Source organism: Scyliorhinus torazame, chromosome 4 (genome assembly GCF_047496885.1).
Source record: "Scyliorhinus torazame isolate Kashiwa2021f chromosome 4, sScyTor2.1, whole genome shotgun sequence".
NCBI classification, from domain to species: domain Eukaryota; kingdom Metazoa; phylum Chordata; class Chondrichthyes; order Carcharhiniformes; family Scyliorhinidae; genus Scyliorhinus; species Scyliorhinus torazame.
This window is the reverse complement of record NC_092710.1, coordinates 90,737,202-90,750,861: the sequence shown is the minus strand read 5'-3', so window position 1 is coordinate 90,750,861 and position 13,660 is coordinate 90,737,202. Positions and strand designations below refer to the sequence as shown.

The window sequence follows — 13,660 nt, the reverse complement described above, 5'->3', positions numbered from 1 at the left end:
CCGACCGCGCGGCAGCCACTTGGGCAGCGTGGAACCCCTCCGCGGCCGACCCCGAGACTTCCCCCATTCCCCCACACGCCTGCGCTGCAAGGCGGCTTGGCAACCCCGAGGTGCCCCGCTGCTACTTTTGCGGGCAGGCCAACCAACCCCGCCAGAGCTGCCCGGCCTGCGAGGGACGTGGCAAAAAGGGCCTTTTGTGGGGGTATGCCAGACCCGTGCGGTTGCCGCGGTCTCTGGTGGCGAATGCGGACCGCAACCTTCTCCACGGGCCCCGTGCGGCCAGCGGTCGCCGCCATCTTCATATTCCAGGGCCACGTGCGGACCCCGGGCGCCACCATCTTGTTCCGCGGACGCCATGTTGGAGGGATGGGCGCCGCCATTTTGTGCACCCCCAGCCATGTGCGACCAATGGGAGCCGCCATCTTGGATGAACCCCCAGGCCCCCAGCTCGACTGACCACGCACTGCCCGAAGAGAACTCTCAACTGCTGCGATTAGCCTCAGTGACTCTGGATCAGTCTCTGCCTCGAACACTCTCAACTGCTACGACGACCGTATTCATCAACGTCCTGCCTAATCGACTCTGGGAGCACGGAGAGCTTCATACACCCTGACACGGTAAGGCGCTGTTCTCTCCTCACCCAACCCATTAATCAAAATATCTCCCTGGCTTCCGGTTCACACTCATAGAACATAGAACATAGAACATTACAGCGCAGTACAGGCCCTTCGGCCCTCGATGTTGCGCCGACGTGTGAAACCACTCTAAAGCCCATCTACACTATTCCCTTATTGTCCATATGTCTATCCAATGACCATTTGAATGTCCTTAGTGTTGGCGTGTCCATTACTGTTGCAGGCAGGGCATCCCACGCCCTTACTACTCTCTGAGTAAAGAACCTATCTCTGACATCTGTCTTATATCTATCTCCCCTCAATTTAAAGGTATGTCCCCTCGTGCTAGACATCACCATCCGAGGAAAAAGGCTCTCACTGTCCACCTATCCAATCCTCTGATCATCTTGTATGCCTCAATTAAGTCACCTCTTAACCTTCTTCTCTCTAACGAAAGTCCCTCAGCCTTTCCTCATAAGATCTTCTCTCCACACCAGGCAACATTCTGGTAACACTCCTCTGCACCCTTTCCAATGCTTCCACATCCTTCCTATAATGCGGCGACCAGAATTGCACGCAATACTCCAAATGCGGCCGCACCAGAGTGTTGTATAGCTGCAACATGACCTCATGGCTCCTAAACTCAATCTCTCTACCAATAAAAGCTAACACACCATACGCCTTCTTAACAACCCTCTCAACCTGGGTGGCAACTTTCAGGGATCTATGTACATGGACACCGAGATTTCTCTGCTCATCCACACTGCCAAGAATCTTACCATTAGCCCAGTACTCTGTCTTCCTGTTATTCCTTCCAAAATGAATCACCTCACACTTTTCTGCATTAAACTCCATTTGCCACCTCTCAGCCCAGCGCTGCAGCTTATCTATGTCCCTCTGTAACTTGTAACATCCTTCCGCACTGTCCACAACTACACCGACTTTAGTGTCATCTGCAAATTTACTCACCCATCCTTCTACGCCCTCCTCCAGGTCATTTATAAAAATGACAAACAGCAGTGGCCCCAAAACAGATCCTTGTGGTACACCACTAGTAACTGGACTCCAGTCTGAACATTTCCCATCAACCACCACGCTTTGTCTTCTTCCAGCTAGCCATTTTCTGATCCAAACTGCTAAATCACCCTGAATCCCATGCCTCCGTATTTTCTGCAGTAGCCTACCATGGGGAACCTTATCAAACGCTTTACTGAAATCCATATACACCACATCAACTGCTTTACCCTCATCCACCTGTTTGGTCACCTTCTCAAAGAACTCTATAAGGTTTGTGAGGCACGGCCTACCATTCACAAAACCGTGTTGACTATCTCTAATCAAATTATTCCTTTCCAGATGATTATACATCCTATCTCTTATAAACCTTTCCACGATTTTGCCCACAACAGAAGTAAGGCTCACTGGTCTATAGTTACCGGTGATGTCTCTACTCCCCTTCTTGAACAAGGGGACAACATTTGCTATCCTCCAGTCTTCTGGCACTATTCCTGTAGACAAAGATGACTTAAAGATCAAGGCCAAAGGCTCAGCAATCTCCTCCCTAGCTTCCCAGAGAATCCTAGGGTAAATCCCATCCGGCCCAGGTGACTTATCTATTTTCACACTTTCCAGAATTGCTACCACTTCCTCCTTATGAACCTCAAGCCCTTCTAGTCTAGTAGCCTGAATCTCAGTATTCTCCTCGACAACATTGTCTTTTTCCTGTGTGAATACTGACGAAAAATATTCATTTAGCACCTCTCCTATCTCCTCGGACTCCAAGCACAACTTCCCACTACTGTCCTTGACTGGCCCTACTCTTTACCCTAGTCATTCTTTTGTTCCTGACATATCTAGAGAAAGCTTTAGGGTTACCCTTGATCCTACCTGCCAAAGACTTCTCATGTCCCCTCCTGGCTCTTAGCTCTCTCTTTAGGTCCTTCCTAGCTAACTTGTAACTCTCGAGCGCCCTAACTGAACCTTCATGTCTCATCTTTACATAAGTCTCCTTCTTACTCTTGACAAGTGTTTCGGCTGCTTGAGTAAACCACGGTTCCCTCACTCGACCACTTCCTCCCTGCCTGACAGGTACATACTTATCAAGGACACGCAGTAGCTGTTCCTTGAACAAGCTCCACATTTCCATTGTGCCCATCCCCTGCTGTTTTCCTCTCCATTCGATATATCCTCAGTCTTGCCTCATCGCATCATAATTGCCTTTCCCCCAGATATAACACTTGCCCTGCGGTATATACCTATCCCTTTCCATCACTAAAGTAAACTTAATCGAATTGTGGTCACTATCACCAAAGTGCTCACCTACCTCCAAATCTAACACCTGTCCTGGTTCATTACCCAGTACCTAATCCAATATGGTCTCGCCTCTCGTTGGCCTATCTACATATTGTGTCAGGAAACCCTCCTGCACACATTTGACAAAAACGGACCCATCTAATGTACTCGAACTATAGCGTTTCCAGTCAATATTTGGAAAGTTAAAGTCCCCCATAACAACTACCCTGTTGCTTTTGCTCCTATCCAGAATCATCTTTGCAATCCTCTCCTCTACATCTCTGGAACTTTTCGGAGGCCTATAGAAAACCCCTAACAGGGTGACCTCTCCTTTCCTGTTTCTAACCTCTGTCCATACTACCTCAGTGGACGAGTCCTCATCAAACGTCCTTTCTGCCACCGTAATACTGTCCTTGACTAACAATGCCACCCCTCCCCCTCTTTTGCCACCTTCCCTGAGCTTACTGAAATATTTAAATCCTGGCACCTGCAACAACCATTCCTGTCCCTGCTCTATCCATGTCTCCGAAATGGCCACAACATCGAAGTCCCAGGTACCAAACCATGCCGCAAGTTCACCCACCTTATTCCGGATGCTCCTGGCATTGAAGAAGACACACTTTAAACCACCTTCCTGCCTGCCGGTACACTCCTGCAACTTTGAAACCCTACTCATGACCTCACTACTCTCAACCTCCTGTATACTGGAGCTACAATTCAGGTTCCCAAGCCCCTGTTGAACTAGTTTAAACCCTCCCGAAGAGCATTAGCAAATTTCCCCCCCAGAATATTGGTATCCCTCTGGTCCAGGTGCAGACCATCCCGTTTGTAGAGGTCCCACCGACCCCAGAATGAGCCCCAATTATCCAGAAATCTGAAACCCTCCCTCCTGCACCATCCCTGTAGCCACGTGTTCAACTCCTCTTTCTCCCTATTCCTCGTCTCGCTATCACGTGGCATGGGTAACAACCCAGAGATAATAACTCTGTTTGTCCTAGATCTAAATTTCCACCCTAGCTCCCTGAATTCCTGCCTTACATCCCCATCCCTTTTCCTACCTATGTCGTTGGTACCGATGTGGACCACGACTTGGGGCTGCTCCCCCTCCCCCATAAGGATCCCGAAAACACGATCCGTGACATCACGCACCCTGCCACCTGGGAGGCAACACACCAACCGTGAGTCTCTCTCGTTCGCACAGAATCTCCTATCTATCCCCCTAACTATGGAGTCTCCAATGACTAATGCTCTACTCCTCTCCCCCCTTCCCTTCTGAGCAAAAGGGACAGACTCTGTGCCAGAGACCTGTACCCCATGGCTTAACCCTGGTAAGTCCCGTCCCCCCCCAACAATATCCAAAGCAGTATACTTTACACTAAGGGGAACGGCCACAGGGGATCCCTGTACTGACTGATTCCTCCCAGCCCCTCTCACCGTCACCCATCTATCTTTATTCTTCGGAGTAACTACATCCCTGAAGCTTCTATCTATCACCAACTCTGCCTCCAGAATGATCCGAAGTTCCTCCAGCTCCAGTTCCGTAACACGGTTTCTGAGGAGCTGGAGATGGGTGCACTTCCCACAGATGAAATCAGCAGGGACACTGACGGCGTCCCTCACCTCAAACATTCTGCAGGAGGAACATTGCACTACCTTCCCTGTCATCCCCTCTAGATACAAAAAAAGAAAGAAAGAGCTTACCTGTTATTCACTCCCCTTCTCAGCAAGCACTCACTCAGCAACCTCTGCGCCCCGCACGATAACACCTGAGGGAAAATAAATAAAAACTACTTACCAGTCACCAGCCAATCCCTTACCTGCAGGCTGTGACGACACGTTTCAACCTTCCACTTCTACCTGCCCTCGAGCCTTCCTCTTGATCCTTACAGCGGTTGTTTTGGGTTTAATGTCACTTGACAAGAGCTCCTCCACAAACCACCTCCAAGTTAGGGTGAGCACACGGACGTATGCAAATTTCCCCTGCAATGGCCAATCAGCAACTCCGCTCTACTGCCCTCTGCTGGATGCTTGTCTTCACTTGAACAGCTAGGGTCTCTTGTTCAGGTATGCCTCCAAGTTAGGGTGAGCACACGGACGTATGCAAATTTCCCCTGCAACGGCAAATCAGCAGCTCCGCTCTACTGACCTTTGCTGGATCAGTGGAGATAAAGGGGTTTTGTGTATCAAACCTCACAGTCCAGGGAAGGGAGTTCAAAAATGTCCATCTCTATGTCCTTCCCCACCTCTGCGCGGCTACACTCCTTGGTTTGGACCTTCAAAGTCTGACCTTCAGATTTGGCGGCCCTATAACCCCCCCCTTACTGTCTGCGGCCTCGCGATCCTTAAGGTCGACCCGCCTTCCCTGTTTGCGAACCTCACCCCGGATTGCAAACCCGTCGCCACCAGGAGCAGACGCTACAGTGCCCAGGACCGGATCTTTATTAGGTCAGAGGTCCAAAGGCTACTGAGGGAAGGGGTCATTGAAGCCAGTAACAGCCCCTGGAGAGCTCAAGTAGTGGTGGTAAAGACCGGGGAGAAGCATAGGATGGTCATCAACTACAGTCAGACCATCAACAGGTTTACGCAGCTAGACTCGTACCTTCTCCCCCCCATATCCGACCTGGTAAACAGGATCGCGCATTATAAGGTCTTCTCCACGGTAGATCTCAGGTCCGCCTACCACCAGCTCCCCATCCGTACTAGTGACCGCAAATACACTGCCTTTGAGGCAGATGGGCGGCTCTATCACTTCTTAAGGGTTCCCTTCGGTGTCACCAACGGGGTCTCGGTCTTCCAGCGCGAGATGGACCGAATGGTTGACCGGTACGGTTTACGGGCAACATTCCCGTATCTCGATAATGTCACCATGACATTATCACCAGCAGGACCACGACACCAACCTCCTTACGTTTAGGGAATGTTCCTTTGGTTTGGGTGCTGGATGGGGATGGGTGAAGGGATTTGATGGGGAGACTGTGGGAGAGTGTGGGCGTCGGTGTTGGAGGGGCATACCCCAAGGAAGGAAGAGGGGGAGTGGAGGCCCGGGGATGGGGAATTGGGGTAAGGCCGCAAAAGGAGCTGCGCCAGAAGGGGCGGGGCCGGCTCAGGAAAGCGCGGGAAGGACGGGGGTGGGGGCCGGGGGGGAGGCAGTGCTGGAGAGGAGCGCTCACTGACCGCTGGGGGGGGGGGGGGGATTCTCACACTGGGGGGGGGGTCGAGGGAATGGCGGGAGAGGCCGGGATCAGCAGGAGTCAGCTGACTTACGGGAGTGTTATGGGAGGAGCAAAAGGGCTAGATGTGGATCTAGCGGGGGGAGGGGGGCTATAGGGTTGCTGCATTGGCCAAAGGGGAGCTGGAAGTAGGAGAGGTGGTCAGGGCGGGGGTCCGCCGTCTTGGGGACTGGAGGATGCGGGAGGCGCGGGCACGTGGCTGGCCTAGAAAAGGAGATGGCTAGTCGGCAGGGGGGGTGGGGGGGGTGGTGAGCAGCCCCCCAATCCGGCTGATAACTTGGAATGTGAGGGGCCTGAACGGGCCGGTCAAGAGGGCCCGGGTGTTCGCGCACTTAAAGGGACTGAAGGCAGACCTGGTTATGCTCCAGGAGACACATTTGAAGGTGGCAGATCAGGTTAGGCTGAGAAAGGGATGGGTAGGACAGGTATTCCATTCAGGGCTGGATGCGAAGAACAGAGGGGTTGCAATACTGGTGGGGAAGCGGGTGTCGTTTGAGGCAATGAATATTGTAGTGGATAATGGAGGTCGATATGTGATGGTGAGCAGTAGATTGCAGGGGGTGCGGGTGGTACTGGTAAACGTATATGACCCGAACTGGGATGATGCCGAATTTATGAAATGCATGCTGGGTCGAATTCCGGACCTGGAGGTAGGAAGCTTGATAATGGGGGGGGGATTTCAACACGATGCTGGACCCAGCACTGGATCGTTCTAGGTCCAAGACGGGTAAGAGGCCGGCTGCGGCCAAGGTGCTTAGGGGGATTATGGACCAGATGGGGGGAGTGGATCCATGGAGGTTTGTCAAGCCCCTGGCCAGGGAATTTTCATTCTTTTCCCACGTCCATAGAGCCTACTCCCGGATAGATTTTTTTATTTTGAGTGGGGCGCTAATCCCGAAAGTGGAGGGAACGGAGTATTCGGCCATAGCCATCTCAGACCACGCCCTGCATTGGGTGGAGCTGGAGTTAGGAGAGGAGAGGGACCAGCGCCCACTGTGGCGTCTTGATGTGGGATTATTGGCGGATGAGGAGGTGTGCGGGCGGGTGCATTGAAAGATATTTGGAGGCCAACGACAACGGGGAGGTGCAGGTTGGGGTAGTCTGGGAGGCGCTGAAGGCGGTGGTCAGGGGAGAGTTAATCTCCATCAGGGCCCACAGGGAGAAGAGAGAGGGCAGGGAGAGGGAGAGGTTGGTGGGGGAGATCTTAAGGGTGGACAGCAGAGGCCCCCGAGGAGGGACTACTCAGGGTGTGGCGGAACCTCCAGACGGAGTTCGACCTGTTGACCACAGGGAAAGCAGAGGCACAGTGGAGGAAAGCGCAGGGGGAAACGTATGAGTATGGGGAGAAGGCGAGTCGGATGCTGGTACACCAGCTTCGTAAGAGGGAGGCAGTGAGGGAGATAGGTGGAATTAAGGATAGCGGGGGGGAATACGGTGCGGAGTGCGGTGAGAATATACCAGGTATTTAGGGACTTCTATGGGAATCTGTATAGATCTGAGCCCCCAGCGGGGGAAGAGGGGATGCGATGATTTTTGGATCAACTGAGGTTCCCGAGGGTGGAGAAGCAGGAGGTGGCTGGTTTAGGGGCGCCAATTGGGCTGGAGGAGCTGGTTAAAGGATTGGGGACCATGCAGGCGGGGAAGGCCCCGGGCCAGATGGGTTCCCGGTCGAGTTTTACAGGAAATACGTGGACCTGCTAGGCCCGTTGCTAGTGAGGACTTTCAATAAGGCAAGGGAGGGGGGGACCTTGCCCCCGACAATGTCCGGGGCACCGATCTCTCTGATCCTGAAGCGGGCCAAGGACCCACTGCAATGTGGGTCGTATAGACCAATCTCGCTGCTCAATGTGGTGCTAAGTTGCTGGCAAAAGTGCTGGCTACGAGAATTGAGGACTGTGTCCCGGGGGTGATTCATGAGGACCAGACGGGATTTGTAAAGGCCAGGCAGTTAAACACTAATGTGCGGAGGCTCCTCAATGTGATTATGATGCCCTCGGTGGAGGGAGAAGCGGAGGTAGTGGCAGCTATGGACACAGAGAAGGCCTTCGACCGGGTGGAGTGGGTGTATCTTTGGGAAGTGCTGCGGAGGTTTGAGTTTGGGGAGGGGTTCATCAGCTGGGTCAGGTTGCTATATAGAGCCCCGGTGGCGAGTGTGGCTACGAATCGGCGGAGGTCGGAGTTCTTTCGGCTGTACCGAGGGACGAGGCAGGGGTGCCCCCTGTCCCCCTTGTTGTTTGCATTGGCAATTGAGCCTCTGGCCATGGCACTAAGGGAGTCCAGGAAATGGAGGGGATTGGTCCGACGGGGAGAGGAACATCGGGTGTCGCTGTATGCGGACGACCTGTTGCTGTATGTGGCAGATCCAGTGGAGGGGATGGCGGAGGTCATGCGGATCCTAAGGGAGTTTGGGGACTTCTCGGGGTATCAGCTCAATGTAGGGAAAAGTGAGCTCTTTGTGGTGCATCCAGGGGACCAGGGAGAGGGGATAGACGACTTACCGTTGAAGAGGGCGGAAAGGAGCTTTCGGTACTTTGGGATCCAAGTGGCTGGGAGTTGGGGGGCCCTGCACAAGCTCAATTTGATGCGGTTGGTGGAGCAGATGGAGGAGGATTTCAAAAGATGGGATGTGCTGCCACTCTCGCTAGCGGGCAGGGTGCAGTCAGTTAAAATGACGGTCCTCCCGAGGTTTCTCTTTGTGTTCCAGTGCCTTCCCATTATGATTCCCAAGGCCTTTTTCAAACGGGTAGGTAGGAGCATCATGGGTTTCGTGTGGGCAAATAAGACCCCGAGGGTAAAGAGGGTGTTTCTGGAGCGTAGTAGGGACAGGGAGGGCTGCCGTTGCCGAATTTGTGCGGCTATTATTGGGCTGCCAATGTGGTGATGATCCGTAAGTGGGTAATGTAGGGAGAGGGGGCGGCGTGGAAGAGGTTAGAGATGGCGTCTTGTGTGGGCACAAGCCTGAGGGCGCTGGCGATGGCACCGCTGCCGCTCTCGCCAGCAAGGTACACCACGAGTCCGGTGGTGGCGGTGACATTGAAGATCTGGGGGCAGTGGAGACGACACAGGGGCGAGGTGGGAGCCACGGTTTGGTCTCCGATTCAGGAGAACCATCAGTTCGTCCCGGGAAGGATGGATGGGGGGTTTCGGAACTGGCATCCGCAGGGATTAGAAGAATGGGGGACCTGTTTATAGATGGGACGTTTGCGAGCCTAGGGGCGCTGGAGGAGAAGTTTGGGTTACCCCTGGGAAATGCTTTCAGGTATGTGCAAGTGAGGGCGTTTGTGAGGTGGCAGGTGAGGGAATTCCCGCTGCTCCCGGCACAGGGGATTCAGGACAGGGTGATTTGGGGTGTATGGGTTGGAGAGGGCAAGGTTTTGGTGATCTACCAGGAGCTGAAAGAAGAGGAGGAGGCCTCGGTAGAGGAGTTAAAGGGCAAGTGGGAGGAGGAGCTTGGGGAGGAGATAGATGAGGGTCTGTGGGCTGATGCCCTGAGTAGGGTTAATTCTTCCTCCTCTTGCGCCAGGCTCAGCCTAATACAATTCAAGGTTACTCACAGAGCGCATATGACAGGGGCGAGGTTGAGTAGGTTCTTTGGGGTGGGGGACAGACGTGGGAGGTGCTCGGGAAGCCCGGCGAATCACGTCCACATGTTCTGGTCGTGCCCGGCACTGGATGGGTTTTGGAGGGGTTTCGCGAGGACTATGTCCAAGGTGGTGACAGTCCAGTCAAGCCGAGTTGGGGGTTGGCAGTATTTGGGGTAACGGACGAGTCGGGAGTGCAGGAGGCGAAAGAGGCCGGTATCCTGGCCTTTGCTTCCCTGGTAGCCCAGCGGAGGATCTTGCTATTATGGAAGGACGCAAAGCCCCCCAGTGTGGAAGCCTGGATAAATGACATGGCAGGGTTCATCAAGCTGGAGAGGATAAAGTTTGCCTTACGAGGGTCTGTGCAGGGGTTCTACAGGCGGTGGCAACCGTTCCTAGACTATCTCGCGGAGCGTTAGGAGGAGGTCAGCAGCAGCAGCAACCCAAGGGTGGGGGGGGGGGGGGGGGTGGGGGGAGGGGGGTCTCTTTCGAGGGGGGAATCCGGGTGGGTGGGGGGGGCTTCCCCATGGGTACCTTTGAATGGTATATGGGGGGGTTACTGTATATCGGGGAAACCCAATGTATAAGTTTTGTATAATTTTTGACTGCTGTGTTTGTGTTTCTTTCTTTTTTTTACTGGGGGGGGGGGTTTTGTTAAAAATTCTGTTGGAAAATTTGAATAAACATATTTTTAAAAATAAAACAAGATTTTCAATAGGTTTCAGTTTAGGTTTCTTTGCCATGACAACCAGATCACATGTGTCTGTCCCAGGCAGAGATTTAGTACGGTCACATCAGAACCCCCCTCACCCCACCCCCTTCTACAACATTATGTTTTACCTTCAGTTAAAGGAGTAATTTTAAAATTTAACTGTATTGCAAAGTCTTGCACTTGTAACATGATTATAAATCCAAAAATTTGTTGAAATTCTGCTTCGATCTCCACTGAACTGAATTTTCTTTGTTTTGGGAGGGTAGGGGAGGATTTAAATCCCCAAGATGGAGAATCATTGAACAGGAATACTGATTAAAGGATTAATGAGCATTTCTCATTCGCTAATTTACCCCACTTTTATTATATACTACAGAGTGTAATATGTGTTACTCAAACCCTGGTTACTGATGAGGTCTTCTGAATCTCGATGAAGAAGACTCAAACTCGTCCAGTAGTAACAAAAGGTTTATTGAGTAACTAACAATAATTGCGTGAGTTCTTTACTTTAACATTGATATTAGTGATAAGGTTAACAAGATCTAACTACAGTAACTATACGTAACTCCACTAACCATCTGAACTCATCTGATACTCCTGTCCTGGTCACAGTACACCCAAAAGAGAGCGAGAGAGACCCAATGTGGTTGCTTTTATACCACTGTTGGTCTGGCCCTCTAGTGATCATCTGGTGCTACTGATTACACATTAACCCCTTATGTACATGCACACACAGTGATCGCTACACCACTCTCTGAGGGCAGGAGGATCAACTGCTCCGGGGCCTACCCCCAACCTACTTCAAAACATGGCATGGCATCCACTGGCCTGCTGACCTTCTTTGAAACTGATGCCAAGGGATCCTTCCTGGCCACCTGAGAGGACAGAGAGGGCCTCTGTTTAACCTCTCACTAGGAAGACAGTATCTCCACCAGTGCATGGCTTCCCCCAATACGACACTGCAATGTCATCCTGGATTTTATGTTCAAGACTCTGACTTGGGACTTGGCCTTCTGACTCAAAAGGCAAGAGCCAGGATTGACAATGTAATTCACCACAGCCCAAGTACAACAAACCTGATTGTCCCTGAGCCGTCGAAAGGTGACGCCGTTTCCTAGCAACCATTGACTCTTGTTAATTCTGAAGCTCTATTTTTTCTCTCTGAAATGTAGTTGTCGGTGTGTGCCTGGTTGGAAGGGAGCCTTCTGCATGGAGATTGTCACAGTGTGCGATCCTGAGCACAAACCTCTGCATCAGTGTGCGCCAGGAGCTTCCTGCATCCCACTGCCTGAAGGTTACATCTGTCGTTGCCCTCTGGGAACCACTGGAATCCATTGCAAGAAAGGTATCTTTATTGCTTATATTTCATTGTTACTGGACATTCACATTCATTTAAACAAGCTAATGCATTAACATTATCAGTAAATGTATGCCTTCGTCCAGTAACTAATCAGGCAGCCAGATATGACGTGGGCATGAGATGTGAAAAATATGAAAGCATGAACAGCCTCTAAAAGTGGTGGAACATAGCTTTATGTTTTTAATTTCCACAAAGTGAGCACTTTTGCACCTCCAAGTCAGTGGTTGTGGATTCAGAACCCACTCCAGAGCCCTGAGTACAAAATCTAGGCTCGTGCTCCAATGTGGAACCAGTGTGCTGCACTGCCAGAGGTGTCATCTTTCAGATGGTGAAATCTTCTTGGTGAAAGTAAAGGTCCTCATGGCAGTATTTTGAAGAGCAAAGTAGTTATCCCCATTGTCCTGGCCAACGTGTATTCCTCAATTAACATCACAAAAGCGAAACAGATTATCCAGTTATTATGTTTGTGGGAGCTTAATGCACCAACATGGCTGCCCCAGTTTTTGCTTTACAAAACTAACTACCCTTCAGAAGTACTTAATTGTCTGTTAAGAAAATGCATATGACATATGATGCATTACTTTTGTCAATTGCACTCGTAATCAAAAGTCAATCAAACGTCTGCATTCAGGGGGCGCAATCGTGCAGAGGAATTCCTGCCGTGTTCCGTCAGCAGGAAATGCACAGAACTTCAAGAGAAGTGACATTTGTGGCCAAATAAATAGGCATGTAAAACGTTTCTCTGAGATTTTGCAGAGTAACAAGAGGTAGTTTGGTGAATCCCCTAAACGTTCAGGACTATTGAGTGTAAATGGGTGTAATCACATTTTATAATGTGTTAAGGAGAGGGGAGAGAGGCAAATTTTGGCTTGTTTGTAATGGATTTGATCTCAGACTTGAGAGGCCAATGTTTGTTTTGGATAGAGGAGAAAGACTAACTGAGCTCTTTTATTTTTCTCGCTACCTGCCCATAAGAAAATGAGTTTAAATTATTTGGAAAAGGCTGTTTGTGATAATTTTAAAGTAAGTCACAGCAAATTCTATTTAAGGTTAAATCAGAAATACTGTTTATTCGAACCCAGGAATGGTCATCACAACTCCATACATGCACGCAAAGAGATAGGGAAGAAGAGTTGTGCACCTCAAACAAAACTGGAGACGTACAAAGATCATTTCAAGCTCCTGATTAGTTTCATTCCATATTTTGTCCTTGTATCTCATTTATATGTTATGGCACCTCGTGGGATTTCACAGGGTATTAGAGACCTCCGGGCGATTGGGAACAGGACAAGGTGGTACCCTGGCAGTGCCACCCAAATGCCTGGGGAGTGCCAGGGTACTACCTTGTACTGTTCCCGATAGGCTGGTACTGTCTAGGTGCTCGGGTGCCAGGTTGGCACTGCCATGGGTTGGACGCAGGGGAAGCCTTGCGAATTGGAGAGGGGGGAGGGTTCCCAGGGGCCTCGACAAGGTTGGGGGGAGATGAGAAGGGTCCACAAAGTGGGGAGGGACTGAAAGGGAGGGGGGGGGGGGGAAGATCAGGGCTGGCACTCAAGTTAGCGCCTGATCTGCAAGCAGCCGTTCCTGCTGGTGAGATCAGTTCGCCAGCAGGAAGTCTCTCTAAGTGCGTCCTCAGCGGGGAGCAACACCCTAGGCCCCAAAAAATGGCAAAGTGCCATTTAATAGTGGGGTGATTCTCGGCGGTGCATCCACCGAGAAACACTCCACCAAATGCGCCCAAAAGCGGACTTAAATTTTTGTCACTGAATCCCCTCCGATAACTCTGTTCCTCTCTTGACAGACACTATATTCCCTGTTGAGTATTTCCATCGTTGGCTGTTTTTATCTCCGATTTCTAAGCGTTATGGTAC

General features: G+C 51.2%; 1 protein-coding gene across 1 annotated transcript in view; it reads left to right on the top strand.

Moving 5' to 3' along the window:
- The window catches only part of LOC140410345 (protein eyes shut homolog), a 269,054-nt gene that overhangs the window by 229,923 nt on the left and 25,471 nt on the right, over nucleotides 1–13,660 (top strand). Inside the window, exon 7 of the mRNA XM_072498353.1 lies at nucleotides 11,602–11,774. Within this exon, the coding sequence (XP_072354454.1) occupies nucleotides 11,602–11,774 (173 nt within the window). The remainder of the gene's footprint in view (nucleotides 1–11,601; nucleotides 11,775–13,660) is intronic.